Source organism: Callithrix jacchus, chromosome 15 (genome assembly GCF_049354715.1).
Source record: "Callithrix jacchus isolate 240 chromosome 15, calJac240_pri, whole genome shotgun sequence".
Lineage (NCBI taxonomy): Eukaryota > Metazoa > Chordata > Mammalia > Primates > Cebidae > Callithrix > Callithrix jacchus.
The window spans coordinates 47141033-47166811 of NC_133516.1; the positions used below are offsets into that span (position 1 = coordinate 47141033).

The 25779-nt window shown below is 39.6% G+C and overlaps 1 protein-coding gene across 50 annotated transcripts in view; it reads right to left on the bottom strand.

The window, feature by feature from the left end:
- Nucleotides 1-1181: 1181 nt before the first annotated feature.
- MAGI1 (membrane associated guanylate kinase, WW and PDZ domain containing 1) overlaps nucleotides 1182-25779 on the bottom strand; it is a 672392-nt gene continuing 647794 nt past the window's right edge. For 12 of the 50 annotated variants that reach the window (XM_035274561.3, XM_035274557.3, XM_035274554.3 and 9 more), the window contains 6 exons: nucleotides 23320-23523; nucleotides 12377-12470; nucleotides 12189-12249; nucleotides 10988-11131; nucleotides 8826-8964; nucleotides 1182-4762 (listed from right to left, as the gene is read on the bottom strand). In XM_035274561.3, coding sequence (XP_035130452.1) covers nucleotides 4008-4762; nucleotides 8826-8964; nucleotides 10988-11131; nucleotides 12189-12249; nucleotides 12377-12470; nucleotides 23320-23523 — 1397 coding nt within the window. In that variant the 3' untranslated portion in view covers nucleotides 1182-4007. Of the gene's footprint in view, nucleotides 4763-6707; nucleotides 6797-6912; nucleotides 8965-10987; nucleotides 11132-12188; nucleotides 12250-12376; nucleotides 12471-23319; nucleotides 23524-25779 lie in introns of those variants that run through there. The other 38 variants (XM_035274562.3, XM_078351415.1, XM_078351413.1 and 35 more) reach the window with 7 other exon arrangements.

Genomic DNA, 25779 nt, shown 5'->3' on the forward strand with positions numbered 1-25779 from the left:
TGTTAAGGAGACTCGGAAGTTATTCAAAACGACCTGATCAACCCACATGCATGTCAGGTACTTGAGAATGGTTAACTTTTGTATCTAGTGTGACTTGGGAGTATGTCTAATTCCACATACATATCTACCTCCTGAAGTTAGACTTTGAGATGACTTTGTTTTCACAGCACAGCATTTTTGTTTCAGATCCTTGGCAATGGTAAGTGTAATGTTTTGCTAAGTAGTATGTGTCATACTATTTATAATTAAAAGGCCTTCTTCTCTATTTTAATACAGTGAGAAAACATTTTTCTTACAAGCATGGTGGCTCATGCTTGTAATCCCAGCACTTTGGGAGGCTGAGTTGGGCAGATTGCTTGAGCACAGGAGTTTGTGACCAGCCTGGGCAACAGAGCAAAATCCCATCTTTATAAAAATACCAAAAATTATTTGGGCATGGTGGTGTACAACTGTAGTCCCAGTTACTTGGGAGGTTGAGCAGGGAGGATCAGTTGAATTTGAGAGGCTAAGGGTTCAGTGAGCTGCAATTGTGCCACTGCACTTCAGCTTGGGAGACAGAGTGAGACCCTGTCTCAAAAAAAAAAAATTCTTTCTCTTCATTTTGATTGGAAAATAAACCAGGACATCAAAAAGAGTAGAGTACTCATTACTATGCAGAAATCCTCCTCAAAAAGGTTTTGTCATTTACTGAGGACTCTTCTGATTGCCAAAGATGTGCATCTATTCTTTAGCTATGTGAAGTATGTCCCTTTGTAGATGAGGAAAAGGAGGCTTCAGAGGAGGTTAAGAAATGTGCCCAAGAACCACACCACAAGTGATGAAGCTCGTAGTTTGGCAGGGTTTATTACCAGGGTTCTAGGCTATACTATGCTGTGCTGTTTAAACTTTCATGTGCATATGACATAGCTGAGGATCTTATTAAACGCTCATTCTGACTCAGTAGGTCTGGAATAGGACTGAGAGTCTGCATTTCTAACAAGCTCCTCAGTGATGACGAGGCAGCTGGTCCACAGACTACACTTTGAGTAGCAAGGCAATATGCTACTGCAACGGTATGAGTCCCGCTCTTTCAGCCCAATGGCATTTCATTGAGTTGGAGTCAGGGGTCCTCATTTGATTACTTGACCCCGATACATTTGAGACAACATAGAGACAAGGAAGATATCAACGCAGAAGCAATAGTGATTGTGGAATGCATACATTTCCATGTATTTTTACAGTAAAAATGCATTAAAAAATCTTTCACAAAAGAAACTTAAAAAATACAATTAGGGTGTTGAGTCCTCCCCCCAACATTCTTTCAGGCATCAACTGTGTAATAGAGGGAGAGAAATGCCTACATCGTTTGATTTCATCATACAAAATACTCATCCATCATCTCGCATCAAGACATTTACATTAAGTAGGGGGGCAGGATTAAGGAAAGTAGGTTCACAAGAATCAGTTTCCAATTTAAGGTTACAGTAGTTCACGAAAACTCTATCTTTCTGCTTAATGCATAGTCCCTATACAGTACAATATTTCCAAACAAATATGATGTGTGGATTCAGGTGAAACTGCCACACCAAAAAGTCCACGGATTGAGACAAGCCCAGGTGGGTAGCACATAGATTTAAAAATGTCAAATATCATCTTACAACAAGAAGGACATTGAGATGTTAACTTCAGGATATACTCCCCAAATCCACCTTGATTTCATTTATTTAAAACTCTGGACCACAATTGAGAGTGTAAGTCATTTAACATCAAAGATTTTGTTAGAACTAGTGAGAAGAATCCTAGCAGTAGAGTCTTGGGAATAAAATCTCCAAGTCGACTCTTAGGAACTTGATGGAAAAGAACATCATTATTCAGTTGTACTCTTCCTTAGCCTTACTACAGCTCAATGTATGCTTTGTATGGAAAACTTGAATAATAAAAATAGCATTCACAGACTTTCCCCTCCTTTTTAGCTATAGAATGTGTATTGTGTCTGTTCCAGGAAAGGAACTTCTTTTATAAATGTCCATACAACTATAGCTACTCATTCTAATGTTATGTATAAACCCATAAGTCAAATAAAGCTATGAATAATGTAATATTTATATATGCATAGTGTTTTATAAAAAGATTGGCCCACATACTGCTTTTCATCAATACAGAAAGAGCATTAAGTCCATAGCACACTGCAAGAAATAAATGAATGAAAAACAGAGAATGCAAACAAGTGCTTAATAATTCACAAGCAGGCTCACCATGGAGGAAAGGATGATATTCAAACCAACTAAAGCTTTAGAGAATTACTTATATAGTCTCCCATTTTAAAACAACTTTACATACCTGATTTAGTTTACATTAAAATACATCCCCATGAATCAATTTGTTCCATATTCAGAAATATAAACACATATCACATTCCTCACAGCTAAATTTTTGTCATAAATTCTCTTTTATACAAGAAAAAAAGGCAACAGTTGTTTTCTTTTTTTTCCCCCCAACAGGCTCTATTAATTACAATTTTTAGCTCTGTACACGCAATGATTGGCTGGTTTTCTTTTTTTTTTTCTTTTTCCATTTTTTTTCTTACAGTACCATGGGAACAACAGTGATTGACTTGCAAAGTTTTCTGTCTGTATGGAAAATGCAAAAGTACTACAGAAATACACAATGCACTGTAAGCAGGTTTGCTGTAGTGGTCCAACAGGTACAAGCAAACATTTTGGCTCAGCTAGGCAGTAATCCACTTAAACCACATCCCGGGGCTATGGCCGACCCAACCACAACTCCTGTGGTATCAAAAAGAATGGGTCTATTCAAAAAGAAAAATCATTATGTTTTGTGCTGCTGTCCAAAGACTCAAGGGACAGAGTCATGAGGCAGAAGTTTCCCAACCAGATCTAGAACCACTGGGACCTCTTCCTTTCTTTCCCTTCCACCAAACTAGAGACTTGGACTATGGTTTCAAGGTGAAATTGGCATTTCTAAGAATGAATACCCACAGCCCGCAATTCTTTAAATTTCAACAGAGAGGTTCCTTCCACCAAGGCTCATTCCCTCCTCCCCAATTTGGCAAAGGGCAACCATGGGCTTATACTAAAAAGGGGGCCATGCTTTCCAAATTGGAGATCTTATGTCTTCCTCACACCCAGCATGCTGTCCCCATTCCATCTACTATTCAGCCTCCAATCAGACAACAGGGAAGATGCTTGTTGTCTATTCCTTGTAGTAACTGAGCAAAGCTGTGATGGCACTGCCTTAAATGAGATTTTATTAGATATTGGAGATGTTCATGAACCTGACTGTCTGTGCTTGTGCTATATTGGGTAAAGGTAGCCGACCTTTTTGTCTCTGTGCCTTCCTGGGCCAGGGAGAGTACAAACTGTTTTCTGAACCAACTATAACTCACAATATAAAACATCTTTGTGCTGCGCAGTTTAGCTATAAATATCCTTCATTTGCAATAGTAGTCTTGTCATACAGTTTGCTTAATTTTAGGATCATCGGCAAACTGAATCCATCCCAAAGGGTCCTCAGCTTTTACAAATAAAACTTTGCCTTTTTGCTATCTGCTTTTAAGAAAAACTCCTGACTACAGTATAGCACTACATCACTACATAACACTCTATATCAAATTAATTAAACTTAACCAATAAATTCCCTTACTTAGAGAAAATGATCAACAGCCCCATTTAACCAGGAGAGAAAAAGATTGCCCAAAAACGGGAACAATTCATGACGATTCTACAGGTTACGTAGAAACAAAATTTATATCCCTTTGGGCCAGCATTTGGCAAATAATTTCCAAAAAAGTATGCATTTAAAAATACTTTCTTTAATATGATACATCAGGCACAATACTTTTCATATATTTTTTTTTCTTATAAGATTTCAAATGCATAAAATGTTTGTTATTCATAGGATCATCAGGTGTCAGATGCTTCATTAGGTAAGAAACTAAATAATTTCAGGTTTGTGACCTTCCTCTTAGAACCTTTGACACGGTAAAGGTTGGAATGTGACTCAGCATCTCAGATACTGAGGTCGGTGCTACATTCTTTGTAAGGTCGCCGTCTCTGCTCCGGGGGATGTCTGGAACTTCTGCCAGCATCCTGTTTCAGATTCACCTCTTCTCTTTCTCGGTGGCTGGCTCTGTCCTCTCTGTTCCTTTTGTCCAGGGACCGCTCTCTCCTGCGCTCGGGGGAGCGCGCGCGCCTCCGGTCGGTGGACTTGGCCCTGCGCTCGGGCGAGCCTCCTCTCCTGCGCTCGGGGGACCTCCTCTGTTCCAGGAGTCTCTCCAGAGACCGTCTCCGCCGGCTGGGGGAGCCGTCTCTCCGGCGGGTGGGTGACCGCTCTCGCCTCCGCTCGGGAGAGACGTCTCGTCTCTTGTCGTGCTTCTCCCTCCTCTCCAAAGTGTTGTCGGCGCTGCGGGTGCCCTCCCTCCGCTTCTCCGGGGACCGCCTCTTGGGGCCGTTGGCGGCCGCGGCGCGCTCGGCCTGCGCGTCCCTCAGTCCCTCCGGCGCCCGGTCCTTGGGTCGGCATGCCCCGCTGTCGGGTTTCCTCGAAGTCCCATTCCAGGTGTGGTGTTCATTGGGTTGTCTGCTATACTCCCTGCTGCCTTTCGGATCCCTCGCGTGTGCCCGCTTTTCCCCATGTGGTGATGATTTGTGAAGATCGGGTAGGTAACTGGACTCCAATGACGGATGCTGCCGGCGGTCGGGCCCGGCCCTCACTTCCGGAACACCTTGTGGACCGGTGGCGGGGCCGTGGCGGTCGCTGCTGGGGTCTGCCAGGAAAATAAAGGAGAGCAACAGTTGGGTAGGAAGGTCCCTCGGCTCCTGTCCCCGCTCCCACCCACACTCGAGACCTCATTAGTCACAACAAGCAAACAACTGTTAAAGCAGTCAGACTCAAAGCCAACTGAATCTTGTTAATTTTAGGACAACTGCATGTAGTTAGGGTTGAAAACTAGTGCTTGTGGCTTTCAGAGTCAAGCTGGCTGACTGTTCTCCATACCCGAGGCATAGAACAGACAAAAGTCAGTCATGATTTGAGTCTTTTAAAGGCACAATCCAAATAGTCTGTCTAGAGGCATCAACATTTCCTCTCTGTAGCTATCCCTTCTTCTTCCTTTCCCACCTCCCAGCCCTTCTCCCCCGCATCCACCCCTCTCCCACCCCCCAAGAAAATATTCTTTGCTTTAAAGAACACTTGCTTTGATTTATCTAAAAAATATTTTAGGGTATTGATCTGGAGGGGCACCTGGGAAGCTTTCTGGAGGAGGGTGGGCATCATCTATATCTTATCTGGGTGGAGATTAAATGGGCACATATAGAAGTAAAAAATCTACAGCACTGTATACTCAGGATTTATGCATTTTACCTTATGGTTAAGTATACTTCTATTTTAAAAAAACAATCCAGGGTAGCAGGCAAAGGGGATTACAGAGGCAACACACTGGCCAGATGTTGATGACTGGCAAATGGGATAGTTTGCAAGGGCCCATTCAACTGTTCTATTTGCATTATTCAACTACTTTCTCTACTTTTGCGTACATTAAAAAATAAGGAACTGTTTTTGAAAAATAAATAAGGAACTTTTAAAAATGTGTTTTCTGGTAGATAAAAGGGAGGGGAAGAGAGGCTGTTAGGTACACATTTGAGATTGGATGGGAGTCAGATAAAATTTTCAGTTTAGAGGCACTTTTTCTTTATGATATGGGATGTAGTCATAATGACATGTAAGAGCTTGGAGTCACTGGGCTGCTTCCTATAACATCAAGGTTTCCACAGATTTAAAAGCAGAGCAGCCCATAATGGCCCCTATTTAACATTATTCATTACTTGAAATGACAGTGCAAATGTTTTAGGCAGTGTCCTGAATTGAGAAGAGCTCTTTTCAAGGCTGGGATACTTTGTTGCAACTAAACCCAAGAAGTTATCCCCATGACACTATTCCAAGCAAAGCGCCTGAAACAAGGTGCAGCAGTGTGGAGGGCAGACTCATGTGATAGTCAGAGACTAAGGGCTCATTGGGGCTCTTGAAGGATCTGTCATGAGGCAACAAGGTCAATATTTAGCAATTAATCTGTTTCATGAACAACTTCCCAAAACCTAGAGTGGGTTTTTAACAAAAGCAAGAGAAAAGCCAAAAGCAGGGGTGAGCCAACTTTTTCTAAAGGGCAATAGTAAATAATTTGGGTGTTTTGGGCCATACCATCTCTATTACAGCTATTCAGCTCTGCCACTGTGGCATAAAAACACAGGCAACACAAAAATAATGGGTGTAGCTATGTGCCATTAAAACTTTACTTGCAAAAACAGGCTATGGACAGGATTGGGCCCATGGACTGTAGTTTGCAAAGAGATATCTGACCAAGCAGGAAATCTCATCTTCCCATGTAGCAAAACCCTATGATACAGGGCTCCATGATATAAGGGTCATTCTTTCTTAAATGATGGGTTGGCTACAAGAATGAACAAAAAACAGGTTTTTAACAGAGGTCATTCGAAGATTTGAATACAGGAAGGTACTTGGATCACCATTGGATTCTTATGCCTACTTTTAAGATAAGGGGGCAACACTTCAACAGGGTCAGCGGTGTACTTACAATTCAAAGAACGCAGGGTGCTCAGAATGAATTGCCAAACATATCAAAACAGAGCTAAGCAGAAGCAATGAGGAAATTAGGCCACAGCACAGAAACACCTAGTATTGATTGAGCTACAAACCGTAGTTTGATTATGGCCCATAAGGTAGAAGCAAGCCTCCCCGAGCTTTTCATTTCTCATACATGCAGCGATATTAGGAGGTATCATCGCTGTGGAAGGGAGGGCCCAGCACCAAGAACAGTCAGAGAGAAAGAGAAAGAGAGAAAGAGAAAAAGTTGAACATTTAGATTCCCTATAACACAGAGGAAAGAAAAAAAAATCTGCATTTGTTAACATAGGGCAAAGAGAGTTTATTTGTCCAGTCAGACAGTCTAAGGCAACACTCAAATAAGGCTGCAGAGACCGCAATCGGAACAGTGACATTTTTAGACAGCCATCAGGTGACTCGAGAACCCAGACAATGAATGTATCCTTTTTTTGTTGTTGTTTGTTTGTTTGTTTTCAAACAACTGGAACAATGACAGGCTGGCATAGGAGAGCATTAACAATAAACAACAAAAGAACAAAATCCCTTCCCTCCCCCACCAAAGACCGCGGCAGTTAAATTAAGTACAAAAAACTCATTACAAAAATAGCCTCACAGAGAAGCAGGTTCCAATCAAGTCAGAAAAATATTGGAACTTAACATATTATAACCCATTTGTGACTCTAATCAATGGAATTAGAGAGATTTAGTCCAAATGACGCATGGAGACATTACAGCAGCACAACCCTGGCAGGTTCAACCCTTGGAAAACCGTGTATTTAAATGATCTTTATTTTTAGCCCAAAGAACATTTGTTAGTGTTGGATTTTCATCCTCAGTGCAACAGACATAGGTTTTGAGAAGGTACACAGGTTACTGACGATGACTCTCAAATGAAATATCACATCCAACAGAAGCATAGGGAAGACAGAAAAGGGAGACAATGTTACACAGTTTCAGTGGTATCAATACACCTAACGGTCAGAAGTTTAGTACAGTGCACAGCCACGGCATCTAAATGTTGTAAAAATGCTTCCCCTGTGGTTGGCCATGTCTATAGGGGCCTCATCTGATACCCACCCTCCCCCTATACCTCGGACCCCTCGTTTGCACCTGTACAAATGTCCAACACCAGGGAAGGCTGCCCCTCCAAGGAGCTATCCTTCTCCTTGAGCTGCATCTGAATTAAACATCTAATCAAGTCCAAAATGCAACTGGGAATTGTGCAGAATGACTTTCAGAAAAGAGAGTGATAACAGATAAATCCCTAATAAAGGGGACCAACGTATATGGGGACTATTCGATCACAGTTTCTATAGAAACTTTTGTAGACCTTTGGTTGGGAAAAAAAGCCCTACATCTAGGGCATAGCTTTTTTTTTTTAATTTTAAACACAAATCTCAAATAAATAGGATATAATTATTATCATATACAATATTTTGCCATCAGAACACTAAGCTATGTAAAGATCATTGCTGTCTACTGAAATCGAGTCTAAAGATATGACAAAGGAACTCTATGTATAACCTGGCTTTCCTCATAGGAAAGGTATAGTCACATGTTTCCCTCATGATGAGCACTGGGAATCTATTTCATCCTTTATCATTTAAAAACATTATGGCTAATATATTAACAGTTTTTGTTTGTTTGTTTGTTGGTAGTGGGCTCAGATGGTCTGATTTGGGGTAAGAGACCAGTTGGGGGGATGGAAAAGTGTTTTATACAGAGCATAACGGAGGTAAGCAAAGCCCCCACATCTCTCAAAATTTCATGCCTCTTAGATAAAGACACCAAGTAACCAAAAAGGAAAAAATAATTGTGCCTCAACATATCACTCAGGAAACCTGCTTTCCTGCTTCTTAAAAGGAGTATATAGTCATTTTGTGCTAACAACTGGATCTGAGGAACAGTTTGGCACAGTTCAAACAAACATTCCTTCGCTCTTGGTCGGACTAGACAAAATGTTCTCTCTGATTATCAGAAAGGGGGCTATAAAGATCTTGTCTTAGGCCATGCCCCAGTCCACGTAAGCAAGCAAAAGGATGAAATGTGTAGAGATTTCAGAACAAGCGAGGCAAATAATCACATGGTGCGAGAGGCTGGTAAGACACTGGTGAATAGGGGAACAAAAAAGACTTTCCTGCTGCCGTTCTGGAGACAAATTCATGGAGTCATGCCAGGGAAGGAAGGAATGTTTTCATAGTTTGACCCACCATATTCTGGTACTGAGCCGTCTCCCCGCTTCAGAAACAGACGAACTCTGCGGCCACCATTCTTAATCAGTTCTATAGCTCGAGAGTGTTTCATGTTTTTGGTGGTCTCACCATTGATCTCTAAAATTTCATCACCAATCTGCCGGAGCAAAAGAAAACTAAGTGAGATTTAAAATTCATGTAAGGATTTGCTAAATGTTTATTAAGCATGTGGCAGAATATCTATTGCTTTGGATGTGGCAGTGACAAAAACTAACAGAAATCTCTGCGCTCATGGAGATTATATTCTAAAAAAGGAAAGACAAGAAAATTAGAAAACCACATGTATGCCGAATTACGTGATAAAGGAAAAAGAAGCAGTAAGGGCATGTTTTGGGATAGCAGCTTTTAGGAAGGCTCCCATGATCTCTGCCTCCTTGCATTCACAAACTGTGCAATCTCCACCAACCTTTGAATGTGAGCTGGACCAAGTGACTTGCTTCTAATAAACGGAATATGGCAAATATGATATCAGTTTATCAGTCATAAAACTATTTTGTCATCTGTCTTACTTGCCCTCTTTCCTTCTCTCACTTGTTTGCTCTGATGCATGTTATGAACTGTGCTCTGGAGTCCCAGATAATGAAATGAGGGACTGCCCTATAAGGCACTGAATCCTGGTAGCAACCAAGTGAGTGGGCTTACAAACCAACCCTTCAGGTGAGACTTCAGATGAGACCATATCTGACTGATACACAAAAGTCAACATTTACTTTTTGTCAGTCACTATTCTAGGCATGGAAATAAAAGAATAAATAAGACAGGGCAGATCCCCACTCAAATAGAGTTTATATTCTAAACAGAAGTTTCAAGTCTACAGCCTTTAATTTGAATCCTATCTTTTGGGAACTAATTTGCTCACAGTGCTTAAACTTCCTAGAGTCTGCTTTCTTACTTGTAGAAGAGGCTGATAACATCACCTACACCCACCAAGTTGCTGGGATCAAATCAGGTAATACATGTGAGCCTATCATGTAAACTATACACCATTATACAAAATAGCATGATAATAATATTTCATTTGATCAGAAACTTTTTAAAGTGATTAAAAGATAAGGGAAAATAAATTCCTTATGTCTGAAATTCAAACAAAAGAAATAGGTACCACTATGTATCTTCTCTTGTATATGTACATACAAAAGAAAAGGATATGAGAGAAACTGGCATACTGTTTGACCCTGGACACTGCATTTTTACTACATACCATTTTTCACTGTTTAATTTTCTTAAAACACATTCATGCTCTACCTTCTCAATTTTACAAAAATGTTAAAAAATTCACTGTGAAGAAACTTAAACATCAAGCTGGTGGCTTACGTGCAAGTGTTATGATCCTCACCCTTAAAAGTTTTTCCTTTTTTCTGCTCAGGCCGAACTGCATTCACTTTTTTCCTTTACTGGCCTGACTGTCTTGATTTCTTTTAATTTGTTGTAAATGGCTTTCCATGGGTAAGTCCCAATCTATGGACCTATCTATGAGTAGATGATTTATGTTTTCTTAATTATCTAATCTGCCCAGGAGAACAGCACATTCATCTACAGTAACAGATATTAGCGAAACAGAGTGGATTTTTGGCATTTATGTATTTAAAATTTGTAGCTTTAAGTACTACAGAGCAACTCTGAATATTCATGCCATAGACGCCTGTCTTTGCTAAGGCAGGGAGTAGACTTGCTCTCTCTGAGCCAAGGTAAGACCACTGGTAACCAGCTAGAGGATGAATAGATCTCACTGCCCAGAATCTATAGGGCCACATGGTTTTCCTGTTTTCTAAGCATCCCAGGGTACCCTAGAATTCCTGCCAAATGATGTGCCTGCCCCATGACATTAACCACAAGAACTATAGAAGTGGACTCTGGAAAGTATCTACTTTAATATGTTTGTAAGTAATTTAAATCCCTTATTCAGCCCCAAAGAGTTGAAAGTGTTCACCTAACTTTAGCAATTATAATTAATCATGCTTTAGGGAGAAATATTTGGTAGGGTGGGAGTCATGCATTTAGAGAATCATGAAAGCTGAAGTAAATGTAATTCTTATGAACATGAACATTCTAACCATATATGACTAGAAGTCACTGCACATGGTTTATTTGCACCTACCCCAGACTCCTCTCCCACTTACCCTCATCTTTCCACACCTCTCTGCAGGACCATCCTCTGCTAAGCGCAGAACGTAGAGGTCCATGTTATACTCTCGGCCCCCTCGAAGGCTAAAACCAAATCCCTTGGCTCCTCTTTCCAGTTCCACAGTGTAAAAGTCTTGCTCCTATTTAAAGAAATTAAATGCAATCATTCTAGGAGAACCCATGTCCATATGGCTCTTCCCACCATTCTCTATTATGCTGATTTGGCAAAAAGGCACAATCTCTATACCCCTCTCAGTGACTCTTGTTTATTAGTCATCTTGATTCTTCATTAAGCTCAGAAGTCAGAGATCCAGAATTTGAAAACATTTATGAACATGTCTATATGCATGTGTGTATTTAATATAACATGTATGGGTTAAAATTTAATCAGTGAGGCTGTGATTTGCATTTGGGGTAGGGCAATTCCTTATTACATGATACCAGCCACCTGACTGCTGGATGCCCAGCCTCCTGGACTTGTGTCCAATAATGCTGGCTGGGCCCATCATGAGGATACCAACAGAACCTCTCCACATCTTGGTCAAGGAAAATTACGAAGGGACAACCGAAAGCCCCCAGGCAACCAGTAAAGAAGGAACCCAGCTGGGCACTTGTATTACCAGCTACTCAGAAGGCTGAGACAGGAGGACTGCTTGAATCCAGGAGTTTCAGTCTGGCCTGCATAGCATAGCGAGACCCCTGTCTCTCAATAAAAAAAGAGAATCTGTTTAATTTTGCATCACCCGGAGTTCCTCAAATTTGTTTCACCTGCTATTATTTTCACACTCCCCTAACCATGCTGAGGACAGGTATTTTGCTCGGTGGATCTCACCTTAAATTCCCAAGCCTGAGAAACACCTTATCGAAAAGACGTTTTCCTGGCAGAAGCATGTCTATGAATAGTATGAGTAGATATTGGCTGCTTTGCTTTCCCTAACTGCTGATCCTTGTGACAATTACTGCTTTTCGTTTTGTGTTTATTTTTCCCCCTAGAAAAGGCTATCTAGGAATATTTTAAGGTAGTAAAATAAAATGTTGTTTCCTAGACAATCAACTGTAAGTCCATATTTGGTGTGTCACCTCACAAAAGGATATTTCTTTTAAATTAAAGGTGCTTAAAAAAATCCCATAAAAATAGCTTCAGAAAGTTGGAAGGAAATGTGCAAAGTATAAAGAAAAAAGGGAAATGGTGCTCACCTGTGTTGCCTGGGGAGCTTTGAACTCAAACTGAGATTCCTGCTTTGGTTTGGTGGTATTCCTGCCAAAGTGAGAGAAACAAATATAAGAGCAACCCATTAGGAAACTGAGTGAATCAAGGACAGAAACTGTCATGCTGAGAGTTACTTTTTTCCTCTTTAACAAAGGAAACCAAAGCCATGTCTGACCTTGTCTCCTGGGCCCCCTGCTGAGAAGGGGTGTGTGTGGTGGTGATGGTGGCGATCTTCTCTGCATTGGTCAGCAAGGTTGCATTCGAGGACTCTGCAAAGAGGGACAGAGCATAAAGAAATGAAGGCCCCAGAGAAGACATCCTCCAGGCAGGAGGTGTACAGAAGCCCTGTATCTGAATAACAAGTCTAACTTCTCTGTCCCCATTTCAAACAGTCTGACTTGAATTTCTAGACAACTAGGAGCTTAATAAACCATTTTAAGATCATCTCTGATGTGGGTCATGTGTGCCCCCATGACCCTCCTCCCAAACAAGACACCTCCACAAATACAATAGGATTTGCCAAAGAAGACACTGCTCTAAAATTGTAGCCCAGGTAGGTGTTTCTCACTCCTCCCTTGCCACTGAAAAACGGCAGTCCCATCAAAGTGCTGCACCAAAGCAGATTATCTCCCAGAACTTTAAAGGCTGATCATAAATGTCTCTGCTAACGTTCCCTGCAATTTATCAGCAACATTTAGTGGGTCTGCTTGATTTCCTGCAGTGAATATTAAAATCAGAAGTGTACTAACATCTTGTTAAACACACACACATAATATGCACTTTCTTTCCTGTTGCTTTTACTAAAGTACAAGTGAAAATATGGAACTCTTGACAGATCTTGTTTAGTGTCAACGAAAAGTCAATTTTAAAATTTGCATTAGTCAGAGCCAGAGTTTGTAAATATAAGATATAAATCATGAAGCCACCTTCATGAAATGAATATTAAATCCCTATATAAGTTGGCCATCTTCTCCACTAATCACATTCACAAGCAACTTCATTAATCTCTAGAAGTTCGGAGATTTAGAATCTAAAAACACTTAAGTGCAACTACAGACTGCACACCAACATGCATGTATTAAAATGTAACCATTCCTCTAGTAATAGCTAATAAAATTATTTAGTAATAATTTCTTCATTAAGATCAAGGCAAGCAGCAACCAACTATGAGCAAGTTGTACTTTTAATATTTAATTTTAGGTTGATTGGAACTTGGCATACATTTTCTAATAAAGAAAATGCTAAATGTGGTGTTAAGTTCCACTGTAAGATTCACCTGTGCATGCCCATTTAATTCAGTGCATCACTAAGTCTAGAAGTTTCCAGGAGACCTGTGGCTTATAATAGGCACTTTCATGTTTGCTGAATACATGTGATTTACTTCCCATCAGATTTAATAAGGTGTCTGTGGGAAAATATGTTAACTACTCCAAACTGAGATACCTGGAATACATCTCTTTCCACTGGAGTCCTGGAACAGAAGACAGTCCACAAATCCCAACTACCTGTGATCTACCTTCCATTTCTATTTCCCATATTACTCAGCTTTGGTCTGCCTTCTGTTATTTTATTTTCATTACACAAAGTGGCTAAAAGCATGGGCTTGAGATTCAGACCTGGGATCGAATCATCTTTTTTATCCTACTCATTAGCTGTACGCCTTATTTGTCGCATCTGTCAAAAGGGGGTGATGACAATAATTCCCTTCTCATGGATAAAAATATATGCAATGTTTAAGCTCTGTGCCTGACATAGAGTAAGCATTCAATACACATTTATTACAGCTACTACTTTTTATTACTATGAGACCTTGTATAAGTTATTTAAACTCTCTGCAAAATGAGAAAGTTGAAATATGATTTCAACAGTTAATATACTGCAGTCATAAAAGCCCATTATTCTTACAGCTAAGGCATAAGAATAAGAAAATAACTACATCAAATGAATTGTTATGTGAATACCATTCATGTTTTGGGACAATGTTTCCCACAATCTGTTTTACCCAATGTTTCCTATGGACGCCTCTGAGCCTTTACTACACCAATATGCCTGTGACCATCCAAGCTGGGCAGGTGGTATTTCTCAGGCTTATCGGGAGACAATTTAGCACAATGGTGACTTGGTCAAATTCTGGAGTCAGGCTGTATTAACTGGCTTTGCGGTCTAGGCTCTGTAATTTCCTGAATGAGACTTAAGCAAAAGTACTTACATTTTCAGTGCCTCCACTTCCTTGTCTGCACATGGGGAATAACAGAATTATTTAAGGAAACTGGGGCAAAGATGATCTAAGAAGATTGTTTGGAATGGTGCCTGGTACACAAAAACTGCTCAGAAGTGATTAGCATATTTTTGGTACCATGTATTTCTCACTGTCATCATAATATTAAAAGCATATTGTTGGTATATTTTAATGACTGCTATTATAACAAAATCATTTTCAGAGCTTCTGGAGGAATACTAGCTCCTGCATATGACTCCCATTTGAGGGCAGTTAACCAGCAGAACCAAGGTGGAGAATCAGTGACATCTCATAAAGTACGCTGTGTCACTAAATAGGACAAACAAGCTATATATCCCATTGCTGGGACTCTCCAGAACTTTCATAAACACATGTGTTGGTCTTTTAGAAAACTTCATATTGCTCATTGCAATTAATTTTATAGAGACACTCAGAAATCACTGGGTTGTTCAGGCCATGGGGAAATCATAATCAGGATACTAAAAAGAATGTTTCTTGGTAATCAAAGTGATTAGAATTACTGAATTGCACAGAGATTCCTCGTTAGAGTTCTTGTGCGTTGTTGGTAGCCAGAACTTTCTAAGCAGATCAGATTCCATTCTTAAACTATTTTTGTCTTTCTGTTGCTTTCATGATTTGATGAGATAACCATTCAATACACAGAATTCCTTTATTATTTTTATTCCTATCCTTTATTTGCTATTTTTTTTTCCTCATTTGTATTTCTGTGAAACTCTTTTTGGGTTGAAGCTTAATTTTAAGCATGTTAAAATTAACATTGAACATGCAAATGTTGATTTGAGGTTGCTGAATTTTCTTCCTTTTGTTGTTTTTCTTAATCTATGAAACACCACCATTTAATGATCATTTACAATGTGCCAAGCTCTGTGCTAAGTCTATTAACACATATATTCCTTCATTTGATTCTTACCACTCAATAAAGTAAGTGCAATTATGGCTCCAGTTTACAAATGAAGACACTGGGGTGTAGAAAATGTAAGTAATATGCCTGAGGTCACTCCAGCAGCTGGTGATACTGGGAATTAAACCCAGGACCAGCCTGACAGTGAACCTTTAGTCTTCTATTTACATGAGAATTATGTGTTGGTATCAAGAAAATCATATCTAATTGGTACATTCCTTTCAAATAAGAAATAATTTTATTTTAATGCATAAATACCAACAACTTCACCAAGCACTATCATAGATGAATTAAAATACGAAATGCCGTGTGCTTTGATGGCTAGATTTCATGAGCCATCTTCATAGCTGCACCAAAATAATTTCTGTGAAACATCCCTAGATTTCTGGGATATTTTTATACTATCAACAAAGTTATACTTTTTAAATGAATTTTTAAGTCTTCATTTGGAATTATGCCAGGATTGTATGTGCTGAAATGCTCTCTAGCTGTTTAAAATAGAGAGATGAGCCCATTATAAAAAAAAGTTACAGCTTTATCCCAAAGCAAAACTAGTCCCTTACGGTAGAAAAAACATAAAAGAAGGGCCTGAAACAAGAGTATGAGTCTCCCTGCCCTCAAGCCACAGTAGTGGAAAGAGCTGTCAATGTATTTGACTTTTAAAACTGCTAGGTGCATGGACAGATTGGGTACTTTAATGACAAATTCCAGAAAGTACCTGATATCCTTTATTACACAGTGTTTATACTTTAGATCTCCCACGGGAGTGACAACGGGGATACTACACTTTCCATAGCAGTCATGTATCAAGAGAAGCAAATCCTAGATCTCATAGCCCTGTCCAGGGACTGTTCTAAATCTCAGCACTTACTCTTCCAATAGGAGCTTCCGTCTTGGGCTTCAATCTATGTATCTGTGATAAGTGATTACAATTCTAACCTGGCTCCCATGTTAACATCCTTAGCCTCCCCTTACGGAATCCACATTGAAAGCTAAGCAAATCAACAAAGGATACAATTATTCCTGTCGTAAATATTTTAATAAACACGTATGTAATAAATATCTAAGAGTGACACAGGAAAATTTGGATCCCATAAATATTTGAAAAGTTTGGGGAGACTTTTTACTATTCTAATGCCTTTGCCAAGAAAATAGCAATATCTGTATGTTGCCAAGTTCTACCTCCTATATAAGCAAACACTTTGAATCAGAGTATCTGAAGTGCAAATTTAGAACCATCATCCAAATAATGTTTTTTAAGCTCCTAAATATTTTCATTGTTTTCATTCAATCTCATGGTTCCATGTTACCCGGCTCAGTGAGCTTTTGTCCCTGTCTGATTAAAGTCTCTCTCCCACTCCATGGGACATCTCCATACAATGCAAATGTGGTTTCACTTATTAGATTTCAAGTTCAGATTCAGTATGTTCAGCTATTCTCTGGGCCCTTCTGTGCTGTCATTGTATATTTATTCATCCCTTACCCATATCTCACAGGGGAGAAGGTTCTGCCCTCCCGAATTGTCCACCCTGTTCCCAAAGAGAATCAAAGCAGAGAAGGTAAGGACTCCCCCAACCTTGGCCTGATCAGGATCTGTGAAAACACACCTGCCAGACCTTCTAGCATACAATAATGCCAAGGAGAGGGGAATCACGTTTTGGAGTTTTTGTTGGAAAAGTCAGAGAGAAATGTGAGAAGCAGAGTGAGGGAAACTAAAGACTGAGCTTAGTGAAACTGGAGAAAGAATGAGGCAACCAATGACAAGAACAAAGAATTAGGTAGCAAGAACTAGACACGGAAAGGGGCTCAGAGTAGACCCACGCACTGCACAAATGACAGAACATCTTTTCAAAGGGCCTCGTAGGGTTTCAAGAACAGTGTCCCAGATGTGATGAATTCTTCTTTTTTCCTCTGGAGAGGGCAGTGGTATGATCTTGACTCCCTGCAACCCCGGCCTCCTGGTTTCAAGCAATTCTTGTGACTCAGCCTCCCGAGTAGCTGGGACTACAGGTATGCACTAGTATGCTTGGCTAATTTTTCATATTTTAGTAGAGACAGGGTTTCACCATGTTGCCTGGGCTGGTCTCGAACTCCTGAGCTCAGGCAATCCACCCACCTTGGCTTCCCAAAGTGCTGGGATTACAGGCATGAGCTACCATGCCCAACCCAGGTGATGGATTTCTGAGAGCTTAGAAACCACTCTGAGTGAAGACTTTCAATCTCCTTGAGATATCATGAAACAAATGGTCTTTGGACCACTTAATGAAGTAAATATTAGAGTAAAAGATCTGAAGGAGACCTGAGGCATCGGCACCTCCATTCTACCTTGGAATCAACTATGTCCAACACACTTCCACAGAAAGAAGTAGATCCAGCATGATTTTCTCTTCACTAAGCTGTAATGGTCACTGTCTTCTTCGGGTTTGAAGAATCCTCCTAGATCTCCCAGATCTTCTGATAAATCTAGCTCCCTTTAATCTGCTTCACCTCTAATTTCCAATATGTTGTTTCTCAGCCCCATTTAAAATAGGAGTATCACATATTCGCCCTCTGCCAGACTTGATTCCCTTTACCTGGCTTCTGGTACTTACAAAGTAACTAGAGAAGAGGTTTATAATCACAGCAACCAAATTCCTGAAACATCTTGGATGAAATCACATGCTCAGTAGAACATGTGTTGCCTTAAAAAATATCAATCCTCAGCTGGGCACAGTGGGTCACACCTGTAATCCAAGCACTTTGAGAGGCTGAGGTGGGCAGATCATGAGGTCAGGAGTTCAAGACCAGATTGGCCATGGTGAAACCTTATCTTTACTAAAAAATACAAAAATTAGCTGGGCATGGTGGCTTGTGCCTGTCATCCCAGCTACTTGGGAGGCTGAGGTAGAATTGCTTGAACTGGGACCCAGGAAGCAGAGGTTGCAGTGAGCCAAGATTGCACCACTGCACTCCAGCCTGGGCAACAGAGCAAGACTCCATCTCAAAAACAAAACAAAACAACAAAAAAACAATCTCACCTATCTTGTACCAGTTTTATGTTTACTTTTTTCTAATCAAGATAGCACATGAGGTCTATGTGAATTGTATATTTCCTGAGCATTTAAATTTTAAAATTGCCTTTATAATGCCAACTGTTATTGGATAATCCATCCTGCGTGGTAATTTTTGGTGTTCAGGCTTAAAAAGAGTTTTTTTCCCAGGGTATTTTACTTTGTTTGTTGTGAGATGGGGTCTCACTCTGTCATCTAGGCTGGGTGCAGTGGCATCATCAGAGCTCACTGAAGCCTTGACCTCAACCTCTTAGGCTCCTACCATCCTTCTGCCTCAGCACTTCCTGTTCCCTGCCCCAAATAGTTGGACTACAGGTGAATGCCACCAGTCTTAGCTAATTGTTTTGAATTTTTAGTAGAGACAAGGTCTTGCTATGTTGCCCAGGCTGGTCTGGAATTCCTGAGCTCAAGTGATCCTCCCACATCAGCCTCCCAAGTGCTGGGATTACAGGTATGTGCACCCAGCTGTGTATTTTATTAAATTAAGTCAACATCTACAATCTATACTGTAGAATAAGTTGCTTCTGAGTATATATGTCTTTACTAACTTCAAATCCTTTTTCTAAACTCTTTGCTCAGGGAGTACTTTCTTTCCTTTTTTGGATGTTCTCATTCTCCTATTAAGAGTGACCAATTATAAACCCAGCAAGTCAATCCCTGGGTCCTGTTCTTTTGGGTTAGTCTTTCTGAAATCTTTCCATGGCATGTAGATAAATGTGTCTAAATTTATACACAAAGCATAACCCAGATATATCATGGGTTCAGTTCCAGACTATGGCAACAAAAAGGCAAGTATTCCAGTAAAGTGAGTCATGCAAATTGTTTGGTTTCCCAGTGCATATAAAATTTGTGTTTACACTATACTGTGGTCTAGTAAGTGTGCAACAGCATTATGTTTAATTACATATCTTAATTTTAATACACTTTATTGCTAAAAAAATGCCAGTAATGATCATCTGAGCCTTCAGTGAGCTGTAATCTTTTATTGCTGATAGAGGGTCTTGCCTTGATGTTGATGCCTGCTGACTGATCAGGGAGGTGGCTGCTTAAGGTTGAGTGGCTGTGGCAACCTCTTAAAATAAGACAATAATGAAATTTGTCACATAGTAGGGCTTTTCCTTTAATGAAAGATTTCTCTGCAGTGTGATGCTGTTTGATAGCATTTTAGACTCAGGAGAAATTTTTTTTTTACATTGGAATCAACCCTCTCAGACTTTGCCACTGCTTTATTAACTAAGTTGATGTAATATTCGAAATCCTTTGTCATTTCAACAATGTTCGCAACATCTTTACCAGTAGATTCTATCTCAAGAAACCATTTTCTTATTCATCCATAAGAAGCAACTCCTCATCTGTTCAAATTTTATCATGAGATTATAGCAATTCAGTCATATCTTCAGGTTCCACTTCCAATTGTACTTCTCTTGCTATTTCCACCATAAAGGAACTTCTGCAGCTCCTTCCTCCACTGAAGTCTCAAAACCCTCAAAGTCATCCATGAAAGTTGGAATCAGCTCTTCTAAATCTCATGAATCATAAATCTTCTTAATGGAATCTAGAAGAGTAAATCTTTTCCAGAAGATTTTCAATTTACTTTGCCCCAATCCATCAGTATCTATGGCAGGTACAGCCTTACAAAATGTATTTCTTAAATAGTAAGACTTAAAAATCAGAATGACTCCTTGATCCATGAGCTGCAGAATGGATGTTGTGTTAGCAGGCATGAGAACAACATTCATCTTCTTGTACATTTCCATTAGAACTCTTGGGTGATCAGGTGTATTGTCAATGAGCAGTATTATTTTGAAAGAAAATTTTTTTTCCTAAGTAGTAGGTCTCAACAGTGGGCTTAAAATATTCAATAAACCACAGCACAACAGATGTGCTGTCATCCAGGCTTTGTTTTTCCATTGCTAGAGCACAGATAGAGTACATTTAGCATCATTCTGAAAGGTTCTAGAATTTTCAGAATAGTTAAATGAGCACTGGCTTCAACTTAAGGTCATCAGCTGCATTAGGCCCTAATAAGAGAGTCAGCCTGTCCTTTGAAGCTTTGAAACTAGGCATTGATGTCTCCTCTCTAGCTAGGAAAGTCTTAAATGACATCCTCTTTCAACAGAAGACTGTTTTTCTACACTGAAAATCTGTTGTTTTGTATAGCCACCTTTGTCCATGATCTTAATAACTAAATTCTCTGGAAAACTTACTGCAACTTTTACATTTTCACTTGCTGCTTCCCTTCTACTTTTATGTTATAGAGATGGTTTATTTTTTTAAATCTCGTGAACCAACCTCTGCTAGCTTCAAACTATCTTCTCCAGCTTTCTTCCCCTTTCTCAGCCTTTACTGAATTGAAGAGTTAGGAACTTGCTCTGGATTGGACTCTGGCTTAAGGGAATGTTGTGGCTGGTTTGATTTTCTATCCAGACCACTCAGACTTTCTCCATATCAGCAATAAAGTTGTTTCACTTTCTAAAATTCACATGTTCTGTGGAGTGGCACTTTTAATTTCCTTTAAGAAATTTTCCTTTGCATTCACAACTTGGATAAATGTTTAGCACGAGGGATCTAGCTTTTGGCCTATCTCAGCTTTTGACATGACTTCCTCACTATGCTTAATCATTTCTATCTTTTGATTTAAAGTGAGAGATGTGTGACTTTTCCTTTCACATGAAGAGAGTTACAGGCCACTGTAATGTTATTTATTGCCTTTATTTCAATATTGCTCTATCTTAGAAAAGGGAGGCCCAAGGAAAGGAACAGAGATGGGGAATGGCCAGCAGTGGAGCAGTGAGAACACACACATTTGTTAACTGTTGGTCATCTTATGTGGGTATGGTCTGTGGCACCCCCAAACAACTACAATACCAACATCAAAGATCACTGATCACAGGTCATCACAGCAGATATCATAATAATTAATACTAACGAAGCTTGAAATATTGTGAGAAATACCAAAATGTGACACAGAGGCACAAAGTGATCATCTGCTGTTGAAAAAATGACACCAACAGACTTGCTCAAAGCAGGGTGGCCACAAACCTTCAGTTTGTACAAAATGCAGTACCTCCAAAGCGCAATAAGTGAAGCGCAATGGAAGGAGGGATGTCTGGACTGCATTTGGCTCTCTCAATCACTTCTCACTGTATTTTCTGGCTTCTTCCATTCTTCCCATTAGGAACCTATGTTCTATCATCTTGTGACCACTTTCCTAAATTGTAATAGCTTTCCAGAGTGGTGAACTGCTAGAATGAACTCCAGACCAGATGGCAAATTAGTAACCATGCATTTGAAGGAGCGTGAAGTAGACCATCACTGAAGAAGTCATTTTTTTCCTCCATATTTAGTGTGGGATATTTTTGGTGCAGAGAAAGTTCTCTGTTCTTGCAATCAACAATTTTCAAATATTTACTGTTTGGTTTTGCATTTACCTTTTCTGTAAGGCACCAGCTATACCTTTCAAATCTGTAACTGTAAGGTTCACTTTCTAGCAATTAGTATATAAAAATACTCAATTGGTAAATAACTTTCAGATGAAACCTCTAATTTTCTTATTTATAGATGTATGGCATAGAATTTTTATCACACTATCTTTATAAATCAAATTTTTTCCTTGATAAATACTCGCTGACTTTTAGAATATATATTTTATAAAATGTATAGCAAGACTGAAAAGACATTTAAACATCTTGAGAAAAGTATCACTTTCCTCCCAAGGGCAAAGTCAGCTTAGAATAAAGTGAATATTCAGGACCGAATTCTCTAAAGGATCTATACTTCCTGACATTAGTGTATCAACTTTTTTTTTTTTGAGACGAGTCTCGCTCTGTTGCCCAGGCTGGAGTGCAGTGGTGTGATCTCTGCTTACTGTAACCTCCACATCCTGTGCTCAGGCGATTCTCCTGCCTTAGCCTACCAAGTATCTGGGATTACAGGCACGCACCACCACATTTGGCTAATTTTTGTATTTTTAGTAGAGACAGGGTTTCACCATATTGGACAGGCTGGTCTCGAACTCCTGAGCTCAATCTGCCCACCTAGGCCTCCCAAAGTGCTGGGATTATAGGCGTGAGCAACCATACCCAGCCTCAACCTAATTTTTATTAAACAGGAGTAATACAATGTATATTGCTATTTTGTGCTGGGTAACTTTTTATTGTGATGGCTGTTTTGTGTTCAGTAGGATGTTTTGAAGCATATCTGATCTCTACTCACTAGATGCTACTTGTACCCACTGCAGACAATGCCAATGTTCCCTGGCAGAATCACCACATATATAAAAGAACCAAAGATTTGAATTTAACTAATCAAACAAACAAACAATGATATGATAGGCCTAGTTTAATGCAGATACAATCTATCAAAATTATAAAGATTTCATTCTTTCTTCATTCACATCCAAAAATTAGGGACAAATCCAGTAGACACAAACTCTTAGATTCTCCCATTAAATGAAAAACTCTGAGGTATTTGCTTATTATAAAAAAACAGTATTGGCTCTGAATTGCCACCATGCAGGTTTTCTCATGTCACCATATTATACAGTGTATATTATACATATCAGGGGATCTGTACCACCTGTATTAAAACTATTTTATAGTTTTGAAGACAAGGACATCAAAAACTAAGTAAGTTGGGGAAAGGGTGAAGATTTTTCTGTAACTTTTGTATCTGTAGCAAGACAGGGTCACAGGGCTAGAGAATTAATTACATAAGAGGGTGAGGTATGGGTTAGTAACAATGGCTCACATTGATTTAATGGGTATATTTAGTTAGGGATGAATAAAGCTGCCGCTAAATTAACACTATTCAATTACATGAACACTAATGAGAGAGAGAGAGAGAGAAGGAAAAAACAGAGACAGTGAGAGAGAGAGAGAGAGAGAGAGATAATAGGTATACTTTACCATCCCCAGGAATGATGCGGAGGGTAACTGTGTTTCCTGCTTCCTTGATTAGGTTCACAATGTCTGAATGGGATTTGTTGGTGATGGAACATCCATTTACTGCCAAGATCCGGTCTCCTACTTTCAGCTTGCCACAGCGGTCAGCAGGGCTCCCCTCAATAATCCGACCTATTTTGTGAGGCATAGCCACACATGCATTGCCTGCTTTGATATTGAGTTTTAATTTTTTAAAGTTATGTGGAAATATAGCAAAGGGAGGAGAAAAAGGATTGAAAAGGGAAAGAGAAGGTTAAGTGTTAATTAATTAAAGCATTAAGCAAATGTTATTAAAGGAGAGGTCTGCACCAATGGTCAAAACATTGGCAATATTCAGGGCATCTGTATTAGGAGCTACTGCCCTGAAACTAGAATTCATTGCTGCCATCCTTTCCATATTCAAAATTAGGGGAACCCCCAACTTTCCTCCTTAAACCAATTACAAAATTTGGGATAGTTGGCAACTTCAAAGATTTTTAAGAGCCCCAAAATAACTCGCTGTTGGCTTATTTTGGGACTGCAAATGTGAAACCCAAGGCTGGGATGGATGCTTTTCCTCATTCTGTGTTCATGTCACTTCATTTTTGCCAGCTGTTGTTTAAGCTTCTGCCAATGTTTTGTTCTTTCTCCATTTAGAAAAATAATCACTGGGCATCTGGTGAGGCATAAGAGTCTGCTAGCACCAAAAATTCAATCTGAAAACACCTAATGAACAAACACTCAGACTTTCTGCCTTCTCCCCGGAATGATGAAAGCTTTAGAAAAAGGGTGTAATTGTAAGAGATGAGCCAAGACAGCACCCAACCTTGAAGCTTATTTTTCCTTTAGGACCTTTGCTCAAGCAGCCAGTCTCATGTGCTTTCAGAGTGTGGCCTGACTGGTTCATTAGCTCTGAAATCATCCTTCTGCCTCACAAAAATCCCCTCAAAGGCCTATGAAAATTTAGTGCCTATTCAGGCTGAGGACATTGATCCAAAGAGAGGTTCAAATCATTCCTCACCCTTTTCCTTTAATCATCTCCTTTCTCATCATCAGTTACTGCACATCCACATTATCAAAGACCAGGCAAAGTGCATTTGGAGAGAAAGGTTTATCGTGCACTTTGAGGCACCGCATGTCATTGCTAACTTCTAGAGAGAGGTGGCTGGCTTTGAGGCCTGACACAGGATTTCTAGTTAATCTAGTTAATCATGTATTGAGTTCCAAAGTTTCTTATGCAGATTCACCTAATTTATGAATTTGTCCTTCTGGGAACTATGAAGATAGTTATGCACTTGAGTTACCTTTTGGAAAGGGTGACAAAATTAACACGAGGGACATTAAAACTAACTGAGTAGGCTCTTCTGTCATAATTTGGACCTTAAGGGTAAAGTATGTGGGAAAATGCACTTTAATTCCTTTGAATTTTAGCAGATTTGCCTGAGTTTGTGTCACAGGATGGAATATCAAGGTTAAGATAATTTTTAAAAGTAAACAGTCTATTGGAATCCAACAGGTAGGTGTGCTGGAACCCTCCCATGCTCAAACTCAAAGTCTTGACTAAGTTTAGTTCATCTCCAAGAACAACTGGTATAACAAAGGCATCAAACAGCAGGTTTGAGGAAAGCTCAGCAAAGCTCAGAAGTCTCATGCAAGGTATTAGGGAAAGTTTAATTTGTTTGTTGTAAGAGCCAAAGAAAAACAATCAAAGACCAAATTGTGAGTGTGAATACAATATTCATTATATAACACATAACCTGCCACTTGACATATTTGCTGTTTCTTTCTAGAAGGTGAAACTGACAATTCTGAAATACTTAAGAACATCACAGGATGCATAGAAACAGTCAATTTTACATCTGGAGAAAATAATTTGGGATTTCTTTCTCCCCTCTTCCTTCTCTTTATTTTTATATTAAGCAGGACAGCCTCTGCAATTAACTTTAAACAAAAACAAAAAAAACTTGCTTTGATGTCAGGCCATCCATCCATGACATGCTATGATGACTTTATTAATGTAGCTCAAAAAGCACTGTTAGTAAGGGGCGTTTGTTACTGCAGCCATACATGCATAGACCTGGCTGAGACACTGTCCCCTGTTAAACATAAAACTTACAGGGAGACAGCTCTGGCAGGAAGCAACTACACCAAGACTAAATGGAGGCCAAGTGAGTTCTACTGGATGAGAATGCTAAAGGAATGTAGCACCTTGCTGATCCTAGCCAGTTTCCATGTGGATAAGTCATTCAGGAACGTAGCTGAGGTAAATGAAAAGCCTGCACAGCCTCCACAGCCCTTTTCCCTCCTGTTGTATTCCATACTAAGTAACAAATGTGCTTGGGAGATAACAAATGACTTTTTACCCAATCAGGAAGGTGGATCATTTTTGGAGTGTACGTCTATAATCAATACATTGCAATGGGAAACAGGTTCATATATCACTAG